This window comes from Canis lupus, chromosome 9 (assembly GCF_003254725.2).
Source record: "Canis lupus dingo isolate Sandy chromosome 9, ASM325472v2, whole genome shotgun sequence".
NCBI lineage: Eukaryota > Metazoa > Chordata > Mammalia > Carnivora > Canidae > Canis > Canis lupus.
Window position 1 is genome coordinate 41,006,910 of NC_064251.1, and position 16,066 is coordinate 41,022,975.

At 53.4% G+C, this 16,066-nt stretch overlaps 1 protein-coding gene across 1 annotated transcript in view; it reads left to right on the plus strand.

The window, feature by feature from the left end:
- The first annotated feature begins 7,041 nt into the window (after positions 1 to 7,041).
- The window catches only part of ASIC2 (acid sensing ion channel subunit 2), a 264,698-nt gene continuing 255,673 nt past the window's right edge, over positions 7,042 to 16,066 (plus strand). Inside the window, 1 exon segment of the mRNA XM_025440723.3 lies at positions 7,042 to 7,755. Coding sequence (XP_025296508.1) covers positions 7,042 to 7,755 — 714 coding nt within the window.

Below are 16,066 nucleotides of genomic sequence, written 5' to 3' on the forward strand. Positions count from 1 at the left end.
TTACTCCTATGCTAATACACCTCGTAATACTCTTCAGAGTCAAATGGAAATGTATTTGCATTACCCACTCTTTGAGATGACCTCTACAAGAGCTTCTAACCATCAATGTATCTAGGAAAGAGTTAATGAAAAATCTGATAATAAAATGACAAGCTCTTGTACCACCTTGTCATAGGACCCTCTGTCCTTGTTGGATGGGAGAGCAGGACAATGTGAAATGAGAAGTTGAAGAAAATAACAGAAGTCGGAATGAGGTGTCAGAGGCAGGCAACCATAAAATAACTGAAAATACAGAGGGGAAAGTGTGAAGAACATGGACTACAATTACTCTAGTAAATGGTATTCACAGAATGCAACCATTTGTGTAAGAAAAGGGGACATATTGAGGCTAAACGGACGTATATATATTCACGAAGTACCACTAATAGATTATACAACAAATTGATGACCTGAGTTGCCTCTGGGGAGGAAAAATGGGTGGCCAGGGGAGGGGAAGGGGTAGAGAGACTTTCTAAATAGACTGTTTATTATTTTGTCCTTTTAGAACCATGTGAATACATTACGGATTTCAAAATGGATTTTTAAAAAGTTACTTCTCAGGGTGAGCAGAGAATGAACTGGAAGTTGGAATTTAGATTCTCATTCTACATTTTTTTAGTAACAGTCTATATGATTTACAGCAAGCCTTTCCCCTCTCTGGACCTTGACTTCCTCCCCTGAGGGTGAAGGGGTTAAATTAGATTGAATATCCAGCTCCCAGCTCTCAGGATTTGCCATTCAAGGTAGAGCACTGGGCTTCAGCAGATCTCCCTCCAGCTCTGGGGATCATCCTACCTGCCCTCTACTCTGGACCTGTCCTTCCAGCTTCTGATCTTTCTCTGGTAGGTGTGGGCCCTCTTACATCTTTGATTTAGTGCTGGTGAAGATTGGGCAGCTGAGAGTTTGAATTCCATTAAAATGAAAATGGCCAAAGGGCAAGATAGATAGATAGATAGATAGATAGATAGATAGATAGATAGTCTGGGGAGTCTAAGAAAGAGCCCAGAAAAAGAGAAAACTAGGAGAAGTCAAGTGTAATACAAGAAGACCACGCAGTGAGAAAAACAGTGGACATACTGAAGCACAGAGAAAGGCAAGATGGACAAGCAACTCCAATGCCAGCCCCATGGTAGAGGGTGGGAGGCATGGGAGGGTAAAGTTTTTGTGCAATGTGCTAAGACCATGGTGAAGGGGTCCTCCTTGATCTTTCCATCAGTGCAGGAATTCCTAGCATGACTACTTGGACATTTGCTCAGGTCCTGTGACATTGCAGCCACCTCTATGATGGCCAGCATAGAGGCCACCAATAATATGAACTAAAGAGGTATCAGATAGGACCACTAGATCTCAGGAAGAGGTCAGGAGAAGAGAAAGAGGAGAGAAAGATAAGAAGGAGAAAAGAGAAGGAGCAGGAAGAGGGAGGCAGAGTGACAGAGAGCCAAGGTCAGTACAGAGATGGGGAAAAAAGAGAGAAACAGATTTGGGTACACAGGCAAACCCACAAAAGCCCACTACCCCATAAGATCAGTGGACTTTAGTGCTAAAAGTCATATTGGCTCATTACAATGAACAGCGGAGTCCTAAAAGAGTGCATTTGGCATCCTAAGCAGAGCCACCCAGAACCCATCGTTACAGTCCCCTCTCCCCACCCACTATGTCCACTACATCCCAGAGGTAAGAGGGCAAATAAGAACACACCACCACCATAGTAAAAGGCTTGGTGTGCTCATACTCTGCAGGGGTTGGTGGTCACATTTTAAGGATGTTGACCTCCAAGATCCCACTTCGAGAGCACAAGCACAGGAGTAACAGCTGTAGGAATGGGTGACGTTTTGCCTGAGAAGAGAAGACTTATCTTGAAGAGTTTGTTAGGTGGGCAGACTGCTGGAACCCCTTTCAGCATCAATGTACTCTGATTCGGTAAAGTATTTTTGAAGGGTTCCCATGTGAAAGAGAGATCAAACTTATTTGTGCAGGTCTCCAGAGATAAATTAGGGGAAATGAGAGAAATGAACAAAACGACAGATTCCAATTTGACAAAAGGAAGGAGCTTCAAACACTGCCAGATGTTCCAGAATAGAACCGGTTACCAGTGGACAGTTCCTAAAAGGGTGTGTAAGAGGGATTCCTATAGCAGGTAGGGAGCAGGGTGAGCTGGCTCCTCAGACACTTTCCAATGCCTGACCCCTGAGTAGGAGGGAGTAGGGGTGAACAGGAATGTTGGGGGCTCCGGTGAAGCCTGATTAAGTCAACAAGGATCAGCTCCGAAAATTGGATTATAAGAACCAGAAAATCACATTGGCTGAAATCGGCCTCCGCCTCCCAACAAACTCATTGGATTTGAGAAAGAGCTCATAATTAGTGGTGGTAGTCCCATCCTGGGAAGTGGGCTGGCTGGCCAGTAAGTAGAGGCCTCGCTGTCACTGCACACAAACATCGCACAGAAGAAAAGGCCAGGATTCCAGGTGTGAGCAACAGATGTTTTAGAGATAAACAAGAAAAGGAAGATTTTCTTGAAAGCTTATTATTGGCAAATCACAATGATAATTCTAATTTCTTGGTGGAGAGGTTATGTGGGTCAGCTCATGTGCTGCCTTGCGAATTTGTTTTTCTGGCCAAGCGAGTCTTCCAGGACAGGAAAGCTAATTCCCATGTGCTGTCATTCAATAGAGCAGAGATGATATGGGGTAGGGTTTGAGACCACGGGAGCTGGAGCCAGACTGCTTGGATTCAAAGGCTGCTCTGCAGCTTAGTAGCTGTGTGGCTTAGGGTGAGTAGCTCTACCTCTATGTGGTAAGGATTCCTCTGCTTTGAGGTACAGAAAATAATACTACTCACCTCATACAATCATTTTGAGGATTAAATACTTAGAACACTTGTCTTTAGTGTAAGTAACTTAGAACAGGCCCTAGTGCTTAGGAAGTCCTATATTTATTTTATTATCTGTTTATTATTATACTTTTGCAAGAAGCATGGTGGAAAGGGAAATTCTTGGGCTTTGGAATGAGTTAGAGTTTAGTTCTGAGCCCTTGGTTCACAAATATATAAAGAGAACCAAAATTCCTCCGTTGCGGGATTGGAGTGAGAAATTAAATACATTTACATGTCCAATTCAATGTGTGACATACAGAAATATTCAAGAAATCCTAGTTCCTTTCCCCTCCTCCTGTCTCAGGGTGCTTTGTCAGTGTGCCAGGCACTGTGCCTGGAGGGAGGGACACAAACATGAGTGAGGTGTAGTCCCTGTCCTCAAAGGGTTCATGTCCAGAAGAATACCCTGGACATACATAGTTGAAAGCTACTACTGCAAGGGCCATGATGGCTCCAATTTCCCGGGAGGTGATGCTTAAGCTGGGGCTTGAAGAAAGAGTGGAGTTTGCTGAGCTGGTGGAAGTATTGGTCCAGGTGGGGGGTGGGGTGCATGGGGGTAGGGAACTCACTGCATACGTACGCCATAGAGAGTGCCACTGATCTTTGCTAGGGTCACTAGCCATCCTCTACCTCCTGCTGGATTTCTGTGCCAAGAGCCTGGAGCCTACGCAGGATACCTCTCCCCTCTCTGGAAAAGCAACCCATCTGGAGAATTAACAGGAAAACCCAAGGCACAGAAGACATCCAGGCAACCAACAACAGCAGGTGTACATTTCAAGAGGGAAACTGCCAGGAAAGAAACAGCCCGCAGCCCTGAACGTATCAGAAACATTGAACATCCTAAAGGTTTCTTTAAGACAGGTCTCTGTGCCAGGCCAGAGTTAGGACTCTGGAAGATGTGATGTGCTTGCACTGGCTGCCTCTTCAGCAACGGCGCTGCTGAGCTCACAAGCTCCACCTTAACTGGGATACGTATCACTGTGGCAACTTACAGGAACGTTAGGACCAGGCTGGGAGCCTCTGATAGAAACCCCATAAAACTGGCAGATTCAGAACCTTCCCCCCAAAGCCAGCAACAGACAGCTTCAAGGAACAGAATCCAAAACAGAAAAACCCACTTCAGTAGCTTTTTCTGCTGGTGAATGAGACGAGTCTCCAGGTGTGCGTGTGATGCGTGTGTGAGGCAGGTGCACGTGTGTTTATGTATGGGGGTGAGTGAGGATGAGTGGGGCTCAGATGTCCTCTTCTCCAGAGACCCGATGCAGGGAGCTGTCAAGCTGACAGAATGCCCTCCAGGTCAGTGAAGAGGGAAAGCCCACCCAGTACCACTCAGACACTCTGGGCTCATTCAACAGATTTGCCAGAAGCACCCCTAAGAAGTCATCGTAAAGGAGGTGAAATTCCTCTCCGGGCCCAAATCCCAAATCCCGCTACTTCACTAAGTGCCCTCCCACCTTTGGGATCTTTTTCACACTGTCTCTACTCCGCTACAACCCCCATCAAAACCCACTCTCTGGAAAACCCCTCTATCCCATGGAATAATGGGGCTGAAGCATTACCTCTTCCATTGAGGCTTCAGGGGGTCAATCCGAGGTCTGAGTGGCACACATTCATTGCCAGGTAGCTGCGAGAGCTGCAGGATTCCAGCTCCGCCCTCAAGGTGCCTGGCCCACAGTGCAAACTGTAAAGCTATGGGGTGCAGTAGAAAGAGCCAGGGCTTTGGGCACCTGGGTGCAGAATCCCAGTCTGTCGCTTGCAGGCTGTATGACTTTGGCCACGTACTTGTCCTCCCTAGTCTCACCTGTGACATGGAGCTAGCAGTACACTGTGTGCTTCATCCATCGTCTCAAACACACCAAAGTAGAATATTACAAAGGCTAAATAAAATCATCGAAAGGTGCCTGAGGGTTAGTGGGAGCCCCTGAGCCTGCCCGGGGGGGGGGGGGTGACATCACACTGTAGGCTCACAGGTGAATGGCGGAGATGGAGCCTCCTGTCCTGGGAAGCCACACTCCTCCCTGCTGCCGTCCTAGGAGAGCTGTGCTGGCTGAGCGCTCTAGGGCTGAGCAGCAGACCCTTGGTGGTGGGGCTGGAGGGTGGGTGGGGGGCGCTGCACACCTGGGAAGCTCCCAAGAGGCAGAGCCCACCTTGCCAGAGGCCCAATCACCACTCCTAGCACCTCAACTCACGTACCACACACCCAGACACGCATGCAAAACACACCCACCACATCCAGAAACTCTGCTATGCATCTGCACATCAACACACCCATTCATACCCACCACCCAGTGCACACACACTCCCACACACAGAGAACACACACCATCACAGAACCCTATCCTACACACATCACACCCCCTCAGGTAGCCACAGTACATCATCTGCAGATAAGCTCACATGCACGAGATGCACAGAAATACCCGTTCAGCACATGCACACACACCTACCCACACTCTGTGCGACGCCCCCCTCACACACTTGTTCACATGCCCACACTACACGGCAGCTCACTCTCTGTGCAGCCCATCTCCCAGCCCGAGGTGTTCTCACACTTGTCCACACATGGCTTCGCGACGATTCTCCCCCCCCCCCCCCCCCGTCTCTCCCCCCAGCCCGCACACTCTGGCACATCTGTGCAGCGCATCCCCCGCCCGGCCGGCTCCGGCGAGAGGCTCCCCGCTCGGTGCGCAGCGGCCACAGTGGCCGGGACTTAAAATGCAGCGAGGAGGAGCCGGGCGCGTCAGCACCGCGTCTCCAGGAGCGCACAGCGCTCGCCGCCGCCGCCCCGCCCGCCCGGAGCCGTGCGGCCGGCGAGCTGAGGAGCAGGTGCTTGAAACCCCGCCGCGCCGGCGTCGCGCGGCCGCTGCCCAAGTTCGCCCGCGGCCCGAGGAGGGCCGGGCAGCCGGGAGAGGAGCGCAGCCCGCGCCGCGCCGCCGCGCCGCCGCCCCGCAGCCCCGCCGCCGCCGCGGGCTCGCAGCCCGGAGAGCAGGACGCGCGGAGCGGCGAGTCCCGGTCACCCCGCCGAGAGGTGCAGCCGGGGCTCCGCAGTGCCCCGCTCCTGGCGCCGCCGGGGCAGGGAGGAGACCAGGCAGGGGACAAGGAGGCCGGCCTTTTCTGGAGAGCCGAGGCGCCCGGGAGAGTGGCGGGGAGCAGTGACACTTTCCTCGGGCCAGCAAGCGCGGGAGGGCCCCGCGGCAGGCAGCCCTCCGCAGGACGCCCCGAGCAGCCCCCAGCCCCGGGCGAGGGCGAGGGCGAGGGCGAGGCGAGGGCGAGGGCGAGGGCGGGCGCGTCGCTCGCAGGGCTCAGGCGCGGGCCTGGGGGGAGCCCTCGAGGGTCTCCGCCGAGCGCAGCCCGGGGCGCGGCGGACGGATCGCGCCGGGGAGGGAAAGAGCGCCACGGCCGCTGAGCGACCCCTCGCCCGGGAACACACCCACCCCAGCCCACCCCACCCCGCCCGCCGCGCCCGAGCCCGCGCCTGCGCCCGAGCCCGAGCCGAGCCCGAGCCCGAGCCCGAGCCCGAGCCCGAGCCGCGGCGGCCTCTGGGGGCGCTCGTTCCCCGGCGCCTTCTCTCGCGGGTCCCAGCGCCGCGGGGCTACGGGCTGGGCTGGCCGGGCCCCTGGGGATGTCCAGGTCCGGGATGGTGGCCGCGTGGCTGCTCTCCCCAGACCAGCGCAAAAGCTGGGGTTAGGCGGCGCAGGGGGGACGCGGCGCGGGGTCCCCCGGGGTCCGAGGCGAGGGGAGGCGGGCGCAGCGCCCGGCACCGGAGAGGCGGCGCCCGGTGGGGCCCCTCTAGAGGTAGCGGCGGGGCCAGGCGCCCTCCAGGAAGACTAGGGGCCCGGGGAGCCCGGGGGGCGCTCGGCAGGGGCCAGGGCCGGGGCCGGCGGGCCGGAGCGGCGCTCGGTCCCGGGCGGGCGCCCGCGGAGGCGGCGGCGGCGGCGGCGGGCGGGCGGGCATGCCGCGCCACCGGAGCTCCTTTCGGGCGTACGCTTCCCTGGCGCGGGCTGCGCGCGGCGGCCGCCGCCGCTGCTGCTGCTGCTGCTGCTGCTGCTGCTTCCACTGCTGTTGCGGACTCCCATGGCGGCTCCGCCCGGCCGGGGCCGCCGCCGCTGCCGCCAGCCGCGGGCTGAATGAATGAGCCGGAGCGGCGCAGCCCGGCTGCCCGCGGCCGCGCTCACCGGCCCGGGACGCTTCCGCATGGCCCGCGAGGAGCCGGCGCCGGCGGCCGTGGCGGCGGCGGGGCAGCCCGGGGGCGCCCGGGGCGGCGCGCGCGAGCGGGCGCTGCAGGGGCCGGGGGTCGCCCGCAGGGGGCGGCCGTCGCTGAGCCGCGCTAAGCTGCACGGGCTGCGGCACATGTGCGCCGGGCGCGCGGCGGCGGGGGGCTCCTTCCAGCGGCGCGCGCTGTGGGTGCTGGCCTTCTGCACGTCCCTCGGCTTGCTGCTGTCCTGGTCCTCGAACCGCCTGCTCTACTGGCTCAGCTTCCCGTCGCACACGCGGGTGCACCGCGAGTGGAGCCGCCAGCTGCCCTTCCCCGCCGTCACCGTGTGCAACAACAACCCGCTGCGCTTCCCGCGCCTCTCCAAGGGGGACCTCTACTACGCCGGCCACTGGCTCGGGCTGCTGCTGCCCAACCGCACCGCGCGCCCGCTGGTCAGCGAGCTGCTGCGGGGCGACGAGCCGCGCCGCCAGTGGTTCCGCAAGCTGGCCGACTTCCGCCTCTTCCTGCCGCCGCGCCACTTCGAGGGCATCAGCGCCGCCTTCATGGACCGCCTGGGCCACCAGCTGGAGGACATGCTGCTCTCCTGCAAGTACCGCGGCGAGCTCTGCGGCCCGCACAACTTCTCCTCCGTGAGTTGCCCTCCGCGCGGACCCGCTCCCTCCGCTCCCCCCGCCCCGCCCCGCGCTCCGGACTCAGTAGGGCCCCCCCACCCCCAGGGTGGCACACCAGGCCGCTGCCGGTGACATCATTCCGGGACGCCGAGGCCGAACCCGCTCTTAGGTCCCCTGAGCCTCGCTCGTCCTCCAGGTCGTGGCAAGTTGGACGTAACTGTAGGAGGCGTGACCTCGCTCACCTGTCCCGGCTCTCGCCTTCGTCGGCCCCCAGACCCTCAGCTCTGCTCCTTCTGGTCCCCTCCTGTGAATGCTAGACCTCTTCGTCCCGTACCGCCCCCACCCCCCCCACCCCCCCCGCCGCAGGTGCACAGGACCCCAGGCAACTGCCCTGTGTCTCGGGTGAAGGGATGGGACGAGAGGGATGCGTGTTTTACTTGTGGGTTTGTGGTCTTTGGGAAAACCAGCAGGAAGCTCTTCAAAAATGGGCCATCAGCAGAATCGCACTGCCCTAAGCAGCTTATGCCTGAGTTCCAAAACATTGGAATCTAGGGAGACTTCGGAGGAAACGCCCAGAATATTAACCAACACCGAAACGAGCCAGTTAGGTGGCGGTACTCTGCAGCCTCTTCCGCTGCTTTGTAAAAGCTCTGTCTTAGGCATCCAGGGGGGATTGCAGTGGTGGGCGTCAGTGGGGTCTTTGACCCCACGGAGTGAGTGAGTATGGGTCCGGCTCTAGAGAAGCCACCACCCTGCAGTGGGGAAAGCAGCCTCAAAGAGATATTGATGTGAACAGCAGGGGCCAGGAGAAGCTGTGTTCGGGGTTTGTAAACCATTTGCTGTGCTGGTTCCCCCACGCTGTGGGTCTGGATAATGCAGCTGTCAGACAGAAGGTATCTGCCTCGTGCGGTCTGCCTTGGAGGAGTTCTGGTGCCAAACCCCAGCGTGGCACAAGCCTGTCCAGTCATTCGTGTGTAAATGCCCCTTAGGTGGGTTTGGGTTTTTCCACTAGAGCGGGGAAGGTTTGTGCTTATCTGTAATGCTCTGATGATGATTTTACCAGCCCCTTTGCCTCACTCCTGACAGCCTTGTATCTGACAGCGCTTTTCCTGTGATGGTGAAGAGATACCATCGTTCCAACAGGTGTGGGCTCAGATGCCAGTCAGGCCAGGCCTCCGATTGGCTAATTGGGCTAGTCCTTGTCAAGGATGGTGACCCTGGCTTCGGTCTTGCTCTCCTTGCTTTGCCTTACGTAGAGCAGCCCTGACTTACCCATTCCCCAAATATCCCTTGTGTCCTGGGCTTTTCAGCCTGCCTCTGAGGAATCCCTACCCAGTGGCTCCTCTGCCTACTTCAGCAAACACATGCTGCTACCTATGTGCTTCTAAGTGACTCCTTTCAGACTTCAAATGCAACGCCAAGTTCTACAGAGATGAAGGAATGAGACTAGCGATGCCTTGTTTATTGTTTGGCTGACCACTCACTAGCAGCCACTAACATGAGACTGAAGTTCAATTTATATTCAACTGTCAGCAACACAGCCCGCCAAATAGAATCGTGCACATCTGATGATGGCTATACAAAGTGTGCAGCACTGCCGGATAACAGCCACTATACACTTTTGACATTCACGCAATGCTGCGTTAGCAATGAGTTTAGTTTTATTCCCGTTTTATAGATGAGGAAGAGGAGGCTCCACAATGCTGTCCAAAGCTCAGAGCCAGTAGATTGAAGTCCAACTTTGCATAGCATCAGCTGTATTACACAGAAACCACATGTAGGCTTCTTCTCTGAGCCGGAGCCTCTTTGCTATTAGAAGATCCCTGTGTAGGACTCTTGCCCTCCCTAACCCCTGCCACCTACCATTCCTCCTTAGAGTGTGATTGGGAGAGTGGAAAGGGGAGTTGCCTCAGGGGGTGCAGTCATAGCCTAGGGCACATGATACAGGTGCCTAACCCATCTCCACCTCCAAACATACAGCACCTTCGGGAACCACCTGGCCTCAGTCTCCCCAGCAGCTATGGCCATGAGTTGAAGCAACCCGGACCCTTCCCACTGGGGTACACCCTCCTCTTACTCACCTGCACCCTGTCTTCCTTCAGCGGGAGAGCTTGCAGATACACACACACACACACACACACACACACACTCAAACACATACACACACATAAACAAAAGAAATACCTCCCTTCTCCAAATATGTGTTCCCTAGGGACTCAAGTGACCCCCCCCCCTAGTGGCTTCCTTTCATGACCCTGCCCCTTAACTTTCCAGCCCCTTAACATTTCATGCTGTAGGGTGTTTGTTTGTTTGTTTGTTTGTTTGTTTTACCAAAGATCTCAGAATTAAAGGCCATATCCCTTTATCCATGGAAGCTGGAAGCTATTTCAGAAGAGCATCAAATACAGAGCAGGCCATCAGGAATATTTTCCTCTAATTACACCAACCTGACTCAGATCTTTGCCATCTCTGGTGGAGTGGCACCATAGTGCAGTGGGTAAGACCATGAATGCTCAAGCTACCCTGATGATTCAAATCCTGAGACCACCACTTACTGTGTGCCCTCCGGGCAAGTGGCTTAGCCTCTCTGTTCTTTAGTTTCCTACTCCATCTAGTGGAGGTAACAAATGCACCATATTTGTTGTGTGTAAATGGATGGATGGATCAATCGATGGATAGACAGATGTGTATATGCATGCATATAATGAGGGAGGAGCTCTTAAAACTGTGCTGGCTCCTATAAAAATGTTGCCTTTAAATGACATCCATCTCCTAATTGGTCTGTTGGCCTCCAGCTCATTGCCCCTCCTCTTTTCATCCATTCCCTACGCTATAGCCAGAGTAGTTCTAAAGTTCCACCTGAAGCATGTCATCCCCCTTCTTAAAACCCCTCAACAGATCCCTTGCCCTCAGACTCTGCACCTATGCCCTGCCTCACCTCCTGTCCACTCTGGTACCACATCCTTAAGTTCTGCAAACAGCTTACAACAGCTGGACCACCGCTCCCCAAGCCACTCTGCCTTCTTCTGCTGCTATAAGTGCTCCCTGCCCTCTATGCCCCCTCTCCCCACACACAACCACACACACACACACACACACACACACACACACACTGCTTTGTCTGCCTCAGGATACTACTCATCCTTCAGCATCCAGACCTGGGGTTTCTTCTGCTTTGGAGGCTGTCCTGACTGCCACACTCTCCTCCTCTCATCAACCAGCAACTGATGCCTTCTTCCTTTCTGCCCCTCTATCACCTCCTTTAGGTGTCAGTCTTCACACCTACTGGTCCGTGACTGTTCCCCACTCTAGACCCCGGCCGGAGTCACATATGATTTCCCCAACCTCTCCAGCACAGAGGCTGACACATAAGTGTTGAGGAAAGGCCTGGAGAATGAACCCCTTCACCAGGTACCCCCGAGACTTGTTGTTGTCCTGGAAGACCCGCACCAAGACTCTTGGCTTAATTTCTCCAGGGAACACCAGTGGCATGCATTTCTACTAAGGAAATGCCTGGGCAAGTTTCTGGGCATTTATTACGTTTTGTGTTAGAGACAGAGAATGGAGAGCTGCATACAAAACACTCCTCCACATCCCCATGCTTACCAAGCCCTAAGAGAACCTGTGCAACAGGTGAAGAATATGACTTCAGGGGATGCCTTTTGGGGGGATGTGCCAGCTGTCCCCAAAGTCTCATTCCATCTAGCTAGTCTCCTGTCTGGAAATAAACTTGGCAGGGGAGAGAAGAGTATTGTAAAGAGGTGTGTCTGCCAATTGGTCCACTGGGGATATGTTTACTTGCAGCTCCTCTGTTTGTTACAGTTGTGCTAGGGTTAATCACTCCACTGCCAGTCAAAGCAGCTCTTGCTTCTGAATGCCCATGTTGTTTGCCTGGCCCAAGCCCTGGACCTTCTCTGGCACCGGCACCACCAGCACACACACTCTGGCCCTCCTGGGTCATCCTGGGGGTGGAGCTAGATGGGACTGGAGCCTCCAGAGAGGGACCAAGAAGTTGGGAACAGGGGCAGACAGAGAGGCCTATCAGGATCTGCTGCAAAAACAAGGAGCAGTGATCCTCTCTGGGAGGAGGCCCGGCTCAAGCGAAGGTGTCGGGCGGACCTAGCACAGACTTTTGGCTCTGTTCCCTCCTAGATGTGCGCCTGGGGCAGGCGCTTCACTCTCACACCTCTGGTGATAATGCCTGCCTCACGCTGCTGGACAAAGACCACATGTATGCAGGGGCTGGCTCACGCCTGCATAGCTGCAGGTGCCCAATATATGAGAGCTACTGTATAATTTGGATAAAGATATTGGCAGAGTCCTCATATCTGGGGGTAGCACTTACTAATTATTCTCCCTATAATGATCATCTCCTCTTATTATGACCGCTTACCGGAGTGGGAATAGGCTCATTTCCTGGTTCATTCATTCAATCAACCAGAGCCTAGAGTGTCACCTGTATGTGAAGCTTTGTACTAGCTGCCAGGGATATAAAACTAAATAAGGCTTGGTGTGTGTCCTTCATTAATTATTTTTGAGGAAAGAGATGTGTGACCAGATGCCAGTATAGAGTGCAGAGGTGTGATGTGGGCTTAGAGGACTACCCAGGTCAGACCCAGGTCAGTACCCAGGACCTCTGATGGCTTCCCGAAGGAGGTGACATCTGAACTGAGTCTTAAAGGATAAGTAGGAGTTCCAAGGTAAAGAAGGAAAGAGTGGGGATTTCAGGGAGCAGTGACAGCATATACAAATGTGAATACAGAGGTGGGAAACAATGAGATTGAACACAGGCTTCTAGGCCCTGAGCATGGTTTGGGGTATTTGTAGGGAGGGACTGGAGGTGCTGAGGAGGAGGAGTGCAGAGGTGTGGTAATCACTGCCAGTGATGGTTGCCTGGGGGCCAAACTAAGTTTTTAATCTTTGTAGCAAATCTCTGACTTCTTTTGCTATTGGCTGTTAGACCATGGAGGGTCCCATCTGTGTCATCCGTGTCCTTCCCCCGTTCTTCACTGCACCAGGGCCATTCCTCCCTGCACTCTACCCTTTTTCTTAACCCCTTTTTGCTGGGGTCAATCTTGAGTCCAGATTTTGCAATAGTCATATGTACTAAAAAGCCAAGGAGACAGCATTTGGTTTCATCACACTTTGTCACAGCGAGCAGGCTGGCTGCTCGGAGCCAGCAACAGAAAACAAGAAATCATTTTAGCAACATATTGTTTAAAATCAGCAAATTCGGTTGAAATGGTGCTAGGCCAGGCAGTCCAGTAGTTGTGAGGATGGATGGCTTTAGGGAGGCAAGAAAGATACTTTTGCCTTTAGAGAAAGAGGTGTAAATGAGCTAATACATGTAAAGTGCTTAGAACAGTTTCTGGCACCAAGTAAAGGACTCAATAAATGTGAGCTATTTCGGTTATTATTACTTGCAGGGAGCGTTCCGAGTGCAGGATGAAGGCAAATAGCGTTGGGCAGCTGTGATACGCTAGTCCCGGGCTGGGCGCACTGCGTGCCATCTCAGTTCTCGCAATAACCCTAAAAGGTTGTGTGATCATTCACATTTTACAGATGGGAAACTGCAGCTCGGGGAGGGATTGTAGTCTGCCTGGAGTCACAGAGCCAGCAGGTAGCAAAGGCAGAATTTGAACCCAAGTCCTCAGGACCACAAAGGTGCATGCAGCTGGATGGAGAAGGAGCAGCGTGGGTGGGAGGTGGGGGAGGCACTGGGAAAACCAAGCCAGCCTCAGCGCTGCCCTGACCAGCCCTGTGACTTTGGCCTCAGGATCTTCCTCTGTGAAATGAGGGCACGTGCCAAATGACCAAAGGGACTTAACTGAGAAGTTCTCCGTCCAAGTGAGCAGTCAGGGGAAAATAGGGCTTAACTACTGCAGATGGCCTGGGCTTTTCAGCCAACCATCTCTTTTCTTTGCAGAGCAGAAGCAGTGATTAAGGGGGAAATGTACAAGTTACTGAAGTGCGGGAGACAGGATGGTGATTAAATAGACATTTATACAAGGAACATGAAAAGAACTCTACCAGTGATTTTACTTCGGGGAAATTAGTTTAGGGAATCAAATGTAAACTCTGCTCAGGTCTGGAGATATCCAAATTGACCAATGTCAGACTGATTCTGATAGTGGCTGCTCAGGGGCCACCGTGGCCAGTCATGAATGCATCAATCAGACGTCTGCCCAATTGAGGAAGGGCTGGAGAAGTAACCAGACCATTTGGTTTATGCAGCTCATCGCTTTGATTCTCCTAAGTGATTTGCTTGGATCAGCCCCTCAGAGATTCAACCAACCAATGCCCATCGAGTACCTACTGTGTGCCAGGCATTTGGCAACAAAGATGACAATAAATTTATTCTGTTTCTGGCACATAGGTCCGCAAAGGTCAATGTTCTTCTTCATCGGGGTGACGGGAGCTGAAAGGAGATACAGGGAGGGGACCAGGCATATGACAGCCCAGGATTTGGAGTAGGTACCTGTTATGTAAACATTCACGTCCATTTCACCAGCCTCCAATGGGTGTTATGGAACCCATTTTACAGATGAGAAAACGGAGGCTCAGGAAAGCACAAGGTCACTGCTAGAGGGCAGCAGAGTCAGGATTCAAACAAAGGCTGGTCCAGCTCCAAAGCTGGATATTCTCCTTTGCTATGACCCCATTCTGCCAACACACAGAGATGCTGGTAAGAACCAACCCTTCTCTGGAGGGTATCCTGCACCACGTGTCAAACTTCAGCTTGAAATTTCTTTCACTATAAATTGGCGTGGGCCCTCAAAGTCAAGGCCTGCAACCCTGCGAACCTCAGAGCACAGGAGCAGGGACAGTTGAGCATCCTCCTACTCCATCAGCCACATAGGGGCATCAGGAGTTGTGAAAAGTCTTCATGTGGCCGTAATCCAAACTAAATGACTATTTTCATTCTTTCAAGGACATTAGTAACTTGTAGTCCTGGCTAAGGAAATGTTGCCAAACTGAGATCCAGCTCAGACCTGTGCTCACAAAGAGATGACTCACTCATAATTGGAACAGGACTTGTTGGTAAAACAAACAGAGGCCGCTAACGCACTGGGGAAGTTTGTTCTCCTGAGCATGTCAAATAGATCCCCTGACACCACTGTTGATACTATTAATTTGCCTCGTAAATTGTTTCCTCTGTTTCCACACACACTTACTGAGCTCCTCCTCTCTGCCGGGCATTTTTATGTTCATTAGTTTATCTCAGCCCGACGACAGACAGGAAAAGAAAGTCATCTTTTCCCCCTGGTACAGATAAGGAAACTGAGATGCAAAGTGGTCTGCTGACTTGCCCAAAGTCAGAGATAGAAACTCTGATCTTTGGATTCCAAAGTCAGTGCTCTTTGCACTACGTCACATTTGTCCCAAAAAAGAAACCCCGGTCCAGCTTGGGTCAGCAAACTTACATTTCCAACCAGCAGAGGCGTTATTACCTGGATAGGATATCTTAATATGCATTACCATCTCATTTTATCCCGACAGCAGTGAAGGGTGTGTACTGTACCCTTTTGCCTGCCTAACTTCAGAAAGGGGAAGCCACTTGCCCAGGGTCACATGGCCCAGGAAAAGAAACAGCTGGAATTTGAATTCAGGTCTCCTCAGTTTCCGGTACAGCTCTTCTTCCCCAGCTCCCCCGTTCCTGCTCATGATGGGCTTAAGGGGATTTCACCAGCCCTAGCAGATTTTCTTAGGGAAAAAGCAATGGGCCCCTGAGTGCTTTGCAGAAGAGGATCAACGCTAAGACTTGCTGCTGAAAAGAGGAGCTGATTTCCTTCTTTATCTCTGCCCTGAGACCTCCCCTCCTTCCCAGGCAGGTCAGTTGCAGCATACTCCAATTAACTGAGGATGAATGGAAAGCCCTCTAGGCCTGTGCTTCTCAAACTTGAGCTGCCCAGTTTCCTGTGCCCCCTGCAGAGACCCTGATTTGGTGGGCCCGGAATAGGGCCCAAGATTTGCATTTCTGAAAGCTCCCGGATGCTGCAGATCCTGCTAGTCCACGGGCCACATTTTGAGAGACAGAGCCCAGCTGTGGGCGCCTTAAAGTCCCATGAATGCTGCAAAGGATCAGTGGACTCTCTCAGTCAGGTACAAGTCGCTGGGTCTGTAAATGGCCATGGCCAGAATGTCAATCAAACCAAAATGCAAAGGCCATCTGGTAGGCTGAATAATGGTCCCTCAAGATAACCACATTCTCATCCCCAGAACCTCTGAACTTGTTACCTTACATAGCAAAAGGAGACTCATAGATAATTCAGGGTTTTGAGGTGGGAAGATTATCCTGGATCATCCAGTGGGCTCGGCATAATCACTA